Below are 14,852 nucleotides of genomic sequence, written 5' to 3'. Positions count from 1 at the left end.
CAAATCAAAGCACATCTGGTGGAGGGTACAAAATATTACTACGAGTAGGGTAATAAAATAACCACAGTCACAACGACAGAGAGCAAGTAACAATCCCAAAAAAAACACCTCCCGAAGGGCCAGGCCCTGGACAGTATATGACCCTCCTTTAATATAGCAGTGCTTGCAGGTGCAGAGCACACAAGCTTTTAAAACGCATAAGGTAGGGGCGCCTGGGTGGCTCAGTCGGTTGAGCGCCGACTTCGGCTCAGGTCACGATCTCGCGGTCCGTGAGTTCGAGCCCCGCATCAGGCCCCTGTGCTGACAGCTCAGAGCCCGGAGCCTGTTTCAATTCTGTGTCTCCCTCTCTCTGACCCTCCCCCATTCATGCTCTGTCTCTCTCTGTCTCAAAAATAAATAAACGTTAAAAAAAAAAAAAAATTTAAAACGCATAAGGTAGAGAAAGCTAGCCAAAGTGACAAAACGGAGGAATTCTTCTCAAAAGAAACTCCAGGAAGTCGCGACAGCTAATGAACTGATCAAAACCAACGTAAGCAATATAACGGAACAAGAATTTAGAATAATAGTCATAAAAGTAATCGCTGGGCTTGAAAAAAGCATAGAGGACTGCAGAGAATCTATTACTACAGAGATCAATGGATAAAAAATAGTCATGATGAATTAAAAAATACTACAAATGAGGTGCAAAATAAAATAGAGGCAGCCATAGCACGGATTGAAGAGGCAGAGGAGAGAATAGGTGAATTAGAAGATAAAATTATGGAAAAAGAGGAAGCTGAGAAAAAGAGATAAAAAAATCCAGGAGTAAGAGGGGAGAATTAAAGAACTAAGTGATGCAATCAAACGAAACAATATCCATATCACAGGAATTCCAGAAGAAGAGAGAGAGAAAGGGGCTGAAGGTGTACTTGAACAAATCATAGCTGAGAACTTCCCTGATCTGGGGAAGGAAAAAGGCATTGAAATCCAAGAGGCACAGAGAACTCCCTTCATACGTAACTTGAATCGATCTTCTGCATGACATATCATAGTGAAACTGGCAAAATACAAGGATAAAGAGAAAATTCTGAAAGCAGCTTGGGATAAACAGGCTCTAACTTACAAAGGGAGACCAATAAGACTAGTGGCAGACCTATCTACTGAAAGTTGGCAGGCCAGAAAGGAATGACAGGAAATCTTCAATGTGATAAACAGAAAAAATATGAATCCTTTATCCAGCAAGAATCCTTTATCCAGCAAGTCTGTCATTCAGAATAGGAGAGATAAAAGTTTTCTCAAACAAACAAAAACTGAAGAAATTCATCACCACTAAACCAGCCCTACAAGAAATCCTCACGGGGATTCTGTGGGTGAAATGTTGCAAGGACCACAAAGTACCAGAGACACCACTACAAGCATGCAACCTACAGATATCACAAATGCCTCTAAACCCATATCTTTCAATAATAACACTGAATGTAAATGGACTAAATGCCCCAACCAAAAGACATAGGGTATCAGAATGGATAAAAAAACAAGACACATTTATTTGCTGTCTATAAGAGACAGAGATAATACCTATCCTTCTCAAGCTGTTCCAAAAAGTAGAAAGGGAAGTAAAACTTCCAGACTCATTCTATGAAGCCAGCATTACTTTGATTCCCAAACCAGAGACCCAGCAAAAAAAGAGAACTACAGGCCAATATCCCTGATGAATATGGATGCAAAAATTCTCAACAAGATACTAGCAAATCAAATTCAACAGTATATAAAGAGAATTATTCACCATGATCAAGTGGGATTCATTCATGGGCTGCAGGGCTGGTTCAATATTCGCAAATCAATCAATGTGATACATCACAATAAAAGAAAAGATAAGAACCATATGATCCTGTCAATCAATTAAGAAAAAGCATTTGACAAAATTCAGCATCCTTTCTTAATAAAAACCCTCGAGAAAGTCGGGATAGAAGGAACATACTCAAACATCATAAAAGCCATTTATGAAAAGCCCACAGCTAATATCATCCTCAATGGGGAAAAACTGAGAGCTTTCCCCCTGAGATCAGGAACATGACAGGGATGTCCACTTTCACCGCTGTTGCTTAACATAGTGTTGGAAGTTCTCGCATCGCAATCAGACAACAAAAGGAAATCAAAGGCATCAAAATTGGCACAGATGAAGTCAAGCTTTCATTTTTTGCAGATGACATGATATTATATATGAAAACCCAACAGACTCCACCAAAAGTCTACTAGAACTGATACAGGAATTCAGCAAAGTTGCGATAGAAAATTAATGTACAGAAATCAGTTGCATTCTTATACATTAATAATGAAGCGACAGAAAGATAAATAAACTGATCCCATTCAAATTGCACCATGAATCATAAAATACCCAGGAATAAACCTAACCAAAGATGTAAAAGATCTGTGTGCTGAAAGCTATAGAAAGCTTATGAAGGAAATTGAAGAAGATTCAAGGAAAGAAATGGAAAAACATTCCGTGCTCATGGACTGGAAGAATACATACTGTTAGAATGTCAATACTACCCAAAGTAATCTACACGTTCAAGGCAATCCCAATCAAAATTGCACCAGCATTCTTCTCAAAGCCAGAACAAGCAATCCTAATTTTGTATGGAACCACAAAAGACCCCCAAAAGCCAAAGTAATATTTAACAAGAAAACCAAAGCGGAAGGCATCACAATCCCATACTTTAGTCTCTACTACAAAGCTGTAATCATCAAGACAGCATTGTATTGGCAAAAAAACAGACACATAGACCAATGGAATAGAGTAGAGACTCCAGAATTGGACCCACAAATGTATAGCCAACTAATCTTTGACAAAGCAGGAAAAAAAATATCAAATGGAAAAAAGACAGTCTCTTTAACAAATTGTGCTGGGAGAACTGGACAGCAACATGCAGAAGAATGAAACTAGACCACTTTCACAAAAATAAACTCTTTTTACACCATTCACAAAAATAAACTCAAAATGGATGAAGAACCTGAATGTGAGACAGGAAACCATCAAAACCCTAGAGGAGAAAGCAGGAAAAAACCTCTCTGACCTCAGCCGCAGCAATTTCTTACTTAACACACCTCCAAAGGCAAGGGAATTAAAAGCAAAAATGAACTATTGGGACCTCATCAAGATAAAAAGCTTCTGCACTGCAAAGGAAACAATCAACAAAACTAAAAGGCAACCGATGGAATGGGAAAAGATATTTGCAAATGACATATCAGACAAAGGGCTAGTATCCAAAATCTATAAAGAACTCACCAGACTCCACACCCGCAAAACAAATAATCCAGTGAAGAAATGGGCAGAAGACATGAATAGACTCTTCTCTAAAGAAGACATCCAGATGGCCAACAGGCACATGAAAAGATGCTCAACGTCACTCCTCATCAGGAAATACAAATCAAAACCACACTGAGATAACACCTCACGCCAGTCAGAGTGGCCAAAATGAACAAATCAGGAGACTATAGATGCTGGCCAGGATGTGGAGAAATGGGAACCCTCTTGCACTGTTGGTGGGAATGTAAACTGGTGCAGCTGCTCTGGAAAACAGCGTGGAGGTTCCTCAAAAAATTAGAAATAGATCTACCCTGTAAGTCAGCATTAGCACTGCTAGGAATTTACCCAAAGGATACAGGAATGCTGATGCATAGGGGCACTTGTACCCCAATGTTTATAGCAGCACTTTCAACAATAGCCAAATTATGGAAAGAGCCTAAACGTCCATCAACTGATAAATGGATAAAGAAGTTGTGGTTTATATATACAATGGAATATTACGTGGCAATGAAAAAGAATGAAATATGGCTTTTTGTAGCAATGTGGATGGAACTGGAGAGTGTTAAGCTAAGTGAAATAAGTCATACAGAGAAAGACAGATACCATATGTTTTCACTCTTATGTGGATCCTGAGAAACTTAACAGAAGACCATGGGGGGAGGGGAAGGGGAAAAAAAAAGTTACAGAGAGGGAAGGAGGCAAACCATAAGAGACTCTTAAAAACTGAGAATAAACTGAAGGTTGATGGGGGTGGGAGGGAGGGGAAAGTGGGTGATGGGCACTGAGAAGGGCACCTGTTGGGATGAGTACTGGGTGTTATATGGAAACCAATTTGACAATAAATTTCATATTAAAAAATAAAATTAAAAAAATTGTTGAAATGGTAACAAAGGATTCAGAATATTTCATAAACATGGTTGATACACCAGTAACAGAGCTTGAGAGGATTGACTTCAATTTTGAAAGAAGTTCTATTGTAGGTAATCAAACAGCATCTCTGCTACAGAGAAATCTTTCATGAAAGGAATAAATCAATGCAGCAAACTCCACTGTTGTCCTGTTGTAAGAAATTGCCACAGCCCCCACCTTCAGCAACCACCACCCTGATTAGTCAGCAGCCATAAACATCAAGGCAAGTCCCTCCACCAGAAAAAGCATTACAACTTACTAAAAACTCAGATGATGGTTAGGATTTTTTAGCAGTGAAGTATTTTTTAATATTTATTTATTTTTTGGGGGGAGGGATAAAGAGAGAGGGGACAAAGGATTTCAAGCAGGCTCGGTGCTGACAGCAAAGAGCCCAATGCAGTGGTCGAACTCATGAACCATGAGATCACAACCTGAGCCAAAGTCGGACGCTCAACGATGGAGCCACCTAGGTGTCCCAGCAATAAAGTATTTTTAAATTAAGGTATACATATTTTTTTTTGACACAATGCTAATGCACACTTTATAGACTGCCATAGAGTGTAAACATAACTTTCATATGCACTGGAAAATCAAAACAATAATGTGACTTGCTTTACTGCCATTTGCTCTATTGCAGTATTCTGGAACCAAACCTGTAATATCTGTGAGACGTGCCTATACTCACTTGTCAGTGGTTCTTTCTCTAAATTAGGGTCTTCTGGTGCATCAAAACGACCTTCTGGTACCTTTGGCTTCTTATGAGACTGTTTGATGGGTTTGGATTTTTCTCCTTGAGAACTCATTTTCCTCACGGAACAACACACAAGTGGTGATCCTAGAGAGTGGAGACAGTGAAAAAATAGGAGCTGCTTATTTATTCTACTTTAAAAAATTAACAATTTATTTGTTTTTAGTTAATACACTCACTTTGATCAAAGTTCAAAAAGTACAAAAGGACATATAGCTAAAAATCTTCCCTCTATCTTCCAGACAGGCATTTCCCTTCCTTGGAGGCAACTAATATTATCAGTTTAAAAAGAAGAGCTCTGAAATAAATTAACCATTATCAAAATCATAAAAACTTCTAATATAAAATACTGATTCCTGTCTGAAGCAATGCCCAAAATATCAGAAATGAGATCATTAACAGTAACTAAATAGTACAAAGTTTAATGACAGGATTTACTATTTAAATCGCAAGGGACTTGTGATTTAAATATATCTTAATCCAGCCTAAATGTCCATCAACTGATGAATGGATAAAGAAATTGTGGTTTATATACACAATGGAGTACTACGTGGCAATGAGAAAGAATGAAATATGGCCCTTTGTAGCAACGTGGATGGAACTGGAGAGTGTTAAGCTAAGTGAAATAAGCCATACAGAGAAAGACAAATACCATATGTTTTCACTCTTATGTGGATCCTGAGAAACTTAACAGAAGCCCATGGGGGAGGGGAAGGAAAAAAAAAAAAAAGAGGTTAGAGTGGAAGAGAGCCAAAGCATAAGAGACTCTTAAAAACTGAGAACAAACTGAGGGTTGATGGGGGGAGGGAGGGAGGGGAGGGTGGGTGATGGGTAGTGAGGAGGGCACCTTTTGGGATGAGCACTGGGTGTTGCATGGAAACCAATTTGACAATAAATTTCATATAGTGAAGAAAAATAAATAAATAAATAAATAAATAAATAAATAAATCTTAATCCTAATTAAAATATATTTGAATCCTAATCATGGTCTTCTTTTCCTGCCAATTAACATTTAAAAATGTATTAGGCATTTACAATATAAAAGTGAGATCACTTTCACTATAGGTTATAAAGAGAAAAGTTGAACAACTTTCAGTACTATGAAAGTTATGCAACCCTTGTCAAGATAATGGTCAAAAGGCTAAACCACCCTGAAAAAATGACCTCAGGGTTGGGTTTTCAACTTTCTAAAGGAATGGCTCCAAGGCAAACCAAGGTAGGGACCAGTTCCAGTTCCACCACTGTGGTTAAGTGGAATAATGGCTTCTGAAGATCAGAGCCTAATACCCAGAATCTATGAATAAGTTAGGTTCCATGGTAAAGGAGAATTTAGGTAGCAGTTCGAATTAAGGCTACTCATCAGATGACCTTGGACCAGGGCGATTATCCTGTACTATCTGTGTGGGTCTGCTGTAACCACAAGAATCCTTAAAAGGGGAAGAGACAACTGGAAGAGAGAACTAGAGAGAGAGCAGTATGAAATACCTTGATGGATATTGCTGGCTTCGAAGATGGAGGAAAGGGGCAATGAGTCAAGGAACTGTAGCAGCCTCTAGCAGGTGGAAAAGGAAGGAAATAGATTCTCCCCCTAGAGCCTCCAGAAGGAACATAGCCCTAACACTTTGATTTCAGTCCAGAGACTTCTCACCTCCAGAACTGGAAAATGTTTTAAGCCACTAAGTTTGTGACAATCTGTTCCAGCTGCAGTAGGAAACTAATACAAGCACTTACTAGTTGGACCTTTGTCAAGCGACTTACAAAGTCGCTTTTTTTTTTTTTTGATGTTTATTTTTGAGAGAGAGAAAGAGAGAGAGAGAGGAAGAATGTACACGGGGGAGGATCAGAGAGAGAGGGAGACAGAGGATCTGAAGCAGGCTCTGCGCTAACAGCAGAGAGCCTGATACGGAGCTCGAACTCACAAACCCTCAGCAAACCCTGAGTATGTGACCTGAGCCAAAGGCACCCCAAGTGACTTACCCTTTCTAAATCTGTTTCCTCCTGTCTAAATTGAAGGTAAGAGTACCTATCTCATGAGTTGCTAAATAGATTAAATAAGACAATTCATGCATAGCACTGAGTACTGTGACAAATTTTATCTATTATCATCATAGTATTATCTGGAAGCTCCTGGTAGCATTACATATAATTAGAATTTTCTTTCATTATATGTATTTTATTCATATTCTAGTTATCACTACATCACCCTACCCTCTACTTTAAAAAGTTATATAAACATGGGCGCCTGGGTGGCTCAGTTAGTTAAGCGTCTGACTTCGGCTCAGGTCATGATCTCGCGGTTCGTGAATTCGACCCCCGTTCCGGGCTATGTGGTGACAGCTCAGAGCCTGGAGCTGCTTCAGATTCTGTGTCTCCCTCTCTCTCTGCCCCTTCCCCATTCATGCTCTGCCCTCTCTCTCAAAAATAAATAAAACATTAACAAAAATTTTTAAAAATTATATAAACAGAATTATAAAAAAATAAAAAATTATAGGGGCGCCTGGGTGGCTCAGTTGATTCAGTGGTTCAGGTCATGATCTCACAGTTTGTGAGTTCGAGACCCACGTCAATCTCTGTGCTGACAGACTGGAGACTGCTTTGGTTTCTGTGTCTCCCTCTCTTTGCCCCTCTCCTGCTCACATTCTGTGTCTCTCTCTCTCTCTCTCTCTCAAAAATAAACAAACATTAAAAAAAGTTAAAAAAATTATATATAGGGGAGCCTGGCTGGTTCTGTCAGTAGAACATGCAACCTTGGAGTCATGAGTTTGAGCCCCATGTTGGGCACAGAAATTACTTTGAAAAATTATACATATATATATATATATATATATACACACACACACACACACACACACACACACATATATAATGTGTGTATATATATATGCACACATATGCACATATTTATATAGATGTGTGTGTGTGTGTCTTTTTATACATATACACTGTTCACAGCCAACTTGGAATTTATATAAGATTTGTTTGTAAGATTAGATAAAGTTAAAATTACATACAAACTGTATTAGCAATTTCAAAATAGTACATCAGGCTCTTCATTTGTTTATCTACTGTATGAGTGAGTAGAGAAATTATAGTTTGACCAACTGGAATACAAACTAGCATTCTCCCACAAATCCAAGAGCCCACAAAACACAAATATTAAAAAAATATATATAACTGAATGTTTTAATAAAGCTATGACAATGATCTACAGGATTAATATAGTTTTCTCCCATCTACATGCTCACTTATATAAATGCTTCATATTTATGATATTAATTGGCTGAGAAAAACTCTGCCCCTCCCCCACTCATGCTCTGCCTCTCCCTCTCAAAAGTAAATAATAAAACATTAACAAAAATTTTTAAAAATTATATAAACAAAATTATAGAAAGTTAAAAAATTACAGGGGTGTTTGGGTGGCTCAGTCCACAGCCAACCTGGAATTTATATAAAAATTTCTATATACATTAAAATGAAAACATGTATTTATTTAAAATTTTTATTTATTGACTTAGAGTACAGATCATTTTGCCTTCAAACTCCCACTTTAGTATCTAAGCACATATTGCATTTTTTCTTATGTTCTCATAATAATACTTAAACATATACTAAAAGGCTAAAGAGAAAAACTGGTAATAACATCTTATAAGGCAGCATTTATTTTAATTTTTTTTTAATGTTTATCTATTTTTGAGACAGAGAGAGACAGATCATGAATGGGCGAGGGGCAGACAGAAAGGGAGACACAGAATCCGAAGCAGGCTCCAGGCTATGAGCTGTCAGCACAGAGCCTGACGCAGGGCCCAAACCCATGGACCACAAGATCATGACCCGAGCTGAAGTCGGACGCTCAACCGACTGAGCCACCCAGGTGCCCCAGCATTTATTTTTATTTAAGAAATGGAAAATATAGAAATCTGAGTTTCTGGTTATATTAACATACTTCATATAACAATCTGATCTTGATTCATTGTGATTAACTATTTAGAAAAATATTATATTGAAAATTTTGGTGAACATGGACAATGCTCAATTGAAAGATATTTCCACTCCAAATCATGGGCTTTTTGTTAATTAGTCACTTCTTGTCTGAAATATAGGATTCTTTAGCATTTGACATCAAAATATCCCAATTTAGAAAGTTTGGCCATCCTCCACAATAGAAACTTCAGTCCATCATCTGATGTCCAACTATCTATTCATCTACAAATCTGTTACAAATTTGTAAAGCATGAAAGGTTGTGTGTAAGTGGTGATAATTCAGTGATAATACAGATTAGATCTAAATTGTGGCTAATGACTGACTAGACTGTGCATCGGGTTACTAAGTAAGTCTATGCTACTGTACATCAAATAACTCACTTTGAAGCCTAAAAATCAGCAAGTATTTAACATATACCAATAGCCACCTGCTCCTGTGCACTCAAGCTCAACTCAATACAATAAAATTAGCACTTTTTGTTTAGGTTTGGTTGCTTTTGCAAATCAAAAAATCTCTTAACTCAAAGCTTGAAATGATATTCAGTGTAAAAATTAATCTTGGTATGTTCCAAATCTGTAGAAATTCCTAAGCACTTATACAAAATCATAAAAATGGCACAAAATATAGTCTTGGCTGCCAATTATAATGCAGACAAAATCTGAAGCTAAAAATTTTTCCTCTTGGGGCACCTGGGTGGTTCAGTCGGTAAAACATCTGACTCTTGGTTTCAGCTCAGGTCATGATCTCATGGTTTGTGAGATCAAGCCCTGTGGTGGGCTCTTCGCTGCCAGCTCAGATTCTCTCTCTCTCTCTATCTCTCTCTCTCTCTGCCCCTTCTACTCTCTCTCGCTCAAAATAAATAAACAAAAAAATCTTTTTCCTCTTAAGTGATACAGATATACTAAATGTAAATAATACAAGTAATAAATATGTGTTAAATGCCTACTATGTGCCAGGCACTGTGCTAGAAGCTAAAAATAGGACATCTCACTAGAGCTCACAATTATCTGATGGGGCAGGTGTGACTGTCTTTAATTTGCAGTAATTCTGTTCAATATGAACAAAATCATTTCCTGAAAAAGTGGCATTAGGTCAATGTGGTGGAGACTGCTAAATGTCTCAAGTAGCCACTTTTCCCTTCTTCCGTTTAGTTCTAGGATTCCCACTCCCACCTTGTTTGCTATTAAGCTGAGCATCAGACCACTCACTTAGAGATTACATTTCTCAGCCTCCCTGCAGCCAAGCATCCATGTGTCCAAGTTGTGACCAATGGGTTGTGACCGAAAATGATATGCGTAAATTTTAGGTTGCCTTAATTTTGCAACAAGCTAACTGCCCTGGATTTCTTTTCCCATTTCCTTGGGTTGTAATATAGACATGGCAGGGACCCAGCTTCAACCATGCAGATGTGGACAAAATCCAGAGCAAGGTGATACTTAAAATATTTAATAACTTGTATAGACAGTGCCCATTCAGAACGTATGTCCAACCATTCAGAACATAGGTGTAAATAACTAGTAAAATTCTACTACTGTATATGAGGCTGATCATCGGCATTGCCCTACAGATGGTGGAGCAATGAGATGAAAAGAACATGGATCCCCGAATTACCTGTCAAAGCAGAGGTGTCCTGCCTGTCCCATCAGCAGAACCATTACAGCAGCTTGGCCCCTTGCTTCAGTAATACAACAAAGAAGTAAAAAAAAAAAAAAAAAAAAAACAACAAAAAACTTGCAAACCAAGGGCATTAGAATCACACGAGTCCCAATGACAGCAACACCACTTATTAGCAATGTGGTCCTGACAAAGTTACTGTATGTATCTCACTGAGTCTGTTTCCCTATTTACAGAATGGGGGTACTTCTACTTATCTTGCAGGCTAGTTCAGAGAAATTAAGTAACGCATATGTCTCTATGTGCTCACACTGAGTGTAATAATAACTTGAGCCTAATTCTAGGACACAAGAGTCAATGTACAAAAGGGTTTTTGGTAAGGAACAGGAAGGTAGGTGTGCTGTTGGAAAAGACAGAAGAGTTGCAAAGTGTAGAACTTTACCTGTAGAAAAAAAAAGTTGCAAGGAAAAGCTAAAAAACCAGTTTTCTCAGGGGACTCTGAGATCAGGGAGGCCTACGTTGAACTATTTTTGCAGACAGGTAACAGGGTGACAGAATGTGGAGAATTCCTCTCATTTCTGGACAGTACAAGAGAAGATAGGGACATTGTGCTCTTTGGCACCCACAAACTTTATAGCTTTGGAAATGAGTCCATGCACAGCAACCTGGCAGTCATGGTGACAGTGAGACACATGTGAGTAGCTTGATGGGCAGACAACAAGAAAAAAGGGTCTATCAGATGATAAGGATTAGCAAAGAGGTGAAGGTGAGCCCCAGAGCCACTCCTATGGATTCTGCCTGTCAAACAACAGTAATCAGTAAGCATCAGTAATTACTAAGCATCAGTAATTACAGCTGACCCTTGAGCAAACAAGTTTGAACTGCACAGGTCTGCATACACATGGACTTTTTACAGCACAGTACTGTAAATGTATTTTCTCTTCCTTATGATTTTCTTAATAACCTTTTCTCTAGCTTTAGTGTAAGAATATATAATATGTGTAATCTGCAAAATACGTGTTAATCAACCGTTTACATTATCCTAAGGCTTCCGTTCAGCAGTAGGCTTTAATAGTAGTTAAGTTTTGGGGAAGTCAAAAGTTATACGTGGATTTTTTTTTTTTAAGTAGGCTCCACGCCCAGCATGGAGCCCAACGTGAGGTTTGAACTCGCAACCCTGAGATCAAGACCTGAGCTGAGATCAAGAGTCAGACACTTAACCAACTGAGACATCCAGGCACCCTAAAAGTCATATGTGGACTTTTTATGGTACAGGGGTTTAGGCCCTAACCCCCAAATTATTCAAAAGTTAGCTGTATATTAATGTTAGTATTACATTCTGGCCATCAGCAAGCTTCTGACTGTATCAACTACATGGGCAATAGCTGACAAACTTAAAGCAAAAATTATCCTTTGAGAAACAAAATCACCACCATAAAGCCCATGTCTTCTTCATCAAGGGGTGATATGGCCTTATCCAAAGCTTATTCGGAACTGTGTTTACAAGTACATTACAAGAAACAAGATGACCTTTTTTTTTTTTTTGAGAGAGAGAGAGAGACTAGGTGCAAGTGGAGGAGGGGCGTAGAGAGGAGAGTGAGAATCCCAAGCAGGCTCTGTGCTGACAGCACAGAGCCCAACGCAGGGCTCAAACTCCCCAACCGTGAGATCCTGACCTGAGCCGAAATCAAGAGTTGGACACTTAACCAACCGAGTCACCCCAGTGCCCCAAAGATGACCTTCTAAAAGAAGAAATAATAGGGGCCCCTGGGTGGCTCAGTCAGTTGAATGTCCAACTGTGGCTCAGATCATGATGTCACAGTTCATGGGTTCGAGCCCCGCATCGGGCTCTGTGCTGACAGCTTAGAGCCTGGAGCCTGTTTCAGATTCTGTGTCTCTCTCTCTTCCCCTCCCCCACTCGTGCTGTCTCCCTCTGTCTCAAAAATAAATATTTAAAAAAAAATTTTTTTAATTATTTAAAGAATAATAAAAGCAACAGAAAAAATTGAATTACTGTTAAAAAATTAAAACAACAAACAACTTTTCAGAACTTGTTTCTGACAGTTTGATAAATTAGAGATGCCAAAAACCTACAGCTATAAAACATCTAAAAAGGTTGAAAAATATACAAAAATTTTTTAATCAAAGAACCTTTAAGAAAGTAAATAATGAGAAACTAACAAAGCAGTCCAGTGAGGTAACCAAACACTTAAACCACCATATATCCTGTGCCTTTCTCACCTAGAGTTTAGGGTACAGAGCTCCCAGGACAGCAGGGAGAGGAGTCTTTTGAACCTGAGCAAAACAGAAAGCCTATCAGAGGCCAAGACTCAAGGAGGCACAGCACTCAGAAAAGTAATTGAGCCTGAAGATTTTAATGTGCATATAAAACACCCGGGGATCTTTGTTAAAAAAGCAGATTCTGAGTAGGTCTGAGTGGCATCTGCATTCTGCATTTTAACAATCTCCAGGTGATGCTCATGCTGCTGGTCTAAAGAACAAGGAGCTAGAAAAAAACTTCCAGTTAATGAAGAGAACTGTGAAGGAAGGATAAGTGTCCATCTCAACCTTGGTTCTGAGTGGATGTGTAAAAGAAGCCTTCTAGAGATTTTGAAAGTACTGGCTGACCATACTTATGTTTATGTATGCCTGATTGCACGCTATCTGCACGGTCGAAAACCCCCCGAGGGGAATACCTTATATAAAGTGGACCCAAGTCTAAAGTTGAGGTGCCCCGGTCACATGGCAAAAGCAGAAGCAAATCCTCTGAAAAATACTCTCTCAACCCATGTCTCATGTAGGTCTCACAGAGAGAATCTCAGGAAAATATGTGTGGAAACAAGCCATCACAAGCAAGAGTCAGCAGAATCAACAAACAGGGCCAGACCATAAAGATTCAACATACTGAAATCACTGACATCAGAATATAAAATAACTATTTAATGTGTTCAAGGAAAAAAAAAAGCCAAAAAAAGGAGAAATGAGTAAGAGACTATGCAAGACCAACTTAAAAAACACAGAAACTTAGAAATATAACAATTTAAAGTTAAAGCTCAAACGAAGGGCTAAATAGCAGAACAGATACAGTTGAAAAGAGAATTTGTGGTCTAGAATTTAGTTCTGAAGCGATTATGCAGGAAAAAGCATAGAGACAAAGATGAAAATAACCAAAGAGAAGCTCACACATGTGGAGGATAAAATGAGAACGTCTAACAAATGTTTGTTTAATCATAATTCCACAAAGAGATAATGGAAAGACCATGAGAAATAAAGCAGACAGGAATCTTCAGGTGTAGGAAGCACAAAGAAATGCCAAATTAAAGGGGCAAAAAAGTACATCTAGAAACAAAGTAAAATGAACAATCCCAACATCAAAGGAAGATCTAAGAAGACAGATAAAAGAAAGATTACTAATAAAGGAACAAAAATTGGACAGATAACTTCCCCATAGCCATAATAGAAGCCAGAAGATAGAGCTATGAGAAAATGATACACCCATTCAAACCACCTTTAAAAAACAAAAAGTAAAAGAAACCAGATCTTTGGATTAAAAATAAGATATATATCAAAAAGAACACTAAGAAACTTTACCACAAAAGACTGTCATGAAAGGAACTTCTAAGCAATTTACTTTAAGAAAGTGATCCCAAAGGTGAAGTGTGAGATAAGAATAGAGAGAAAATAAAAGTTTCGTTCATTGACTGTATAAAACCATTAACAACTGTGATGTGGGATTATCAAAAGCACAACCCATTCCAACATATACATGAGAACTCACACATATACACACCTAAAAGGGTGAACAACAAAGGTAGAGGGTGAGTGAATTCAAAGCATTTTTACACCTTGTAATGTTTAGGATAAGGTGTTAACTTTAGACTTCCTTAGGTATGCATTTCAATTTCAAGGATAACCAATAAAAGACAATGTATATCTCCCAAACCAGCAGAAGGAAAAAAGATGGAACAAGAAAATATTTAACTCAAAGTATGACAAACAGAAAGTGAAAAAAGATGGGAGAAATAGAGCCAATTATATCAATAATTATGGTTATAAATGGACTCTTCAGTTAAAAAGGTATAAACTTGTCAGACTCCAAAACAAAATCCAGCCACATGCTGTTTATGTAACAAGCACCACACCATGTTTCTAAAACAAACAAAAAAAGAAGACCCATTTTATGGACTGAAGGTTTGAGTTCCCCTCACCACCCTCATTCATATGTTGAAATTCTAACCCCTGATGTAGTGATATTAGGAGGTGACCCCTCTGTGAGGTAATTAGGTCATGAAGTGGAGCCCTCATGAATG

General features: G+C 38.2%; 1 protein-coding gene across 2 annotated transcripts in view; it reads right to left on the bottom strand.

Annotated features, from left to right (window-relative positions):
• Window positions 1–14,852, bottom strand: part of SDHAF4 (succinate dehydrogenase complex assembly factor 4) — a 35,573-nt gene that overhangs the window by 15,617 nt on the left and 5,104 nt on the right. For both annotated transcript variants that reach the window (XM_042939147.1, XM_042939145.1), the window contains exon 2: window positions 4,884–5,033. In XM_042939147.1, coding sequence (XP_042795081.1) covers window positions 4,884–5,033 — 150 coding nt within the window. The remainder of the gene's footprint in view (window positions 1–4,883; window positions 5,034–14,852) is intronic.

Source organism: Panthera leo, chromosome B2 (assembly GCF_018350215.1).
Source record: "Panthera leo isolate Ple1 chromosome B2, P.leo_Ple1_pat1.1, whole genome shotgun sequence".
NCBI lineage: Eukaryota > Metazoa > Chordata > Mammalia > Carnivora > Felidae > Panthera > Panthera leo.
Note: the sequence above shows the minus strand (reverse complement) of the source record. Positions and strands in the feature narration are given on the sequence as shown.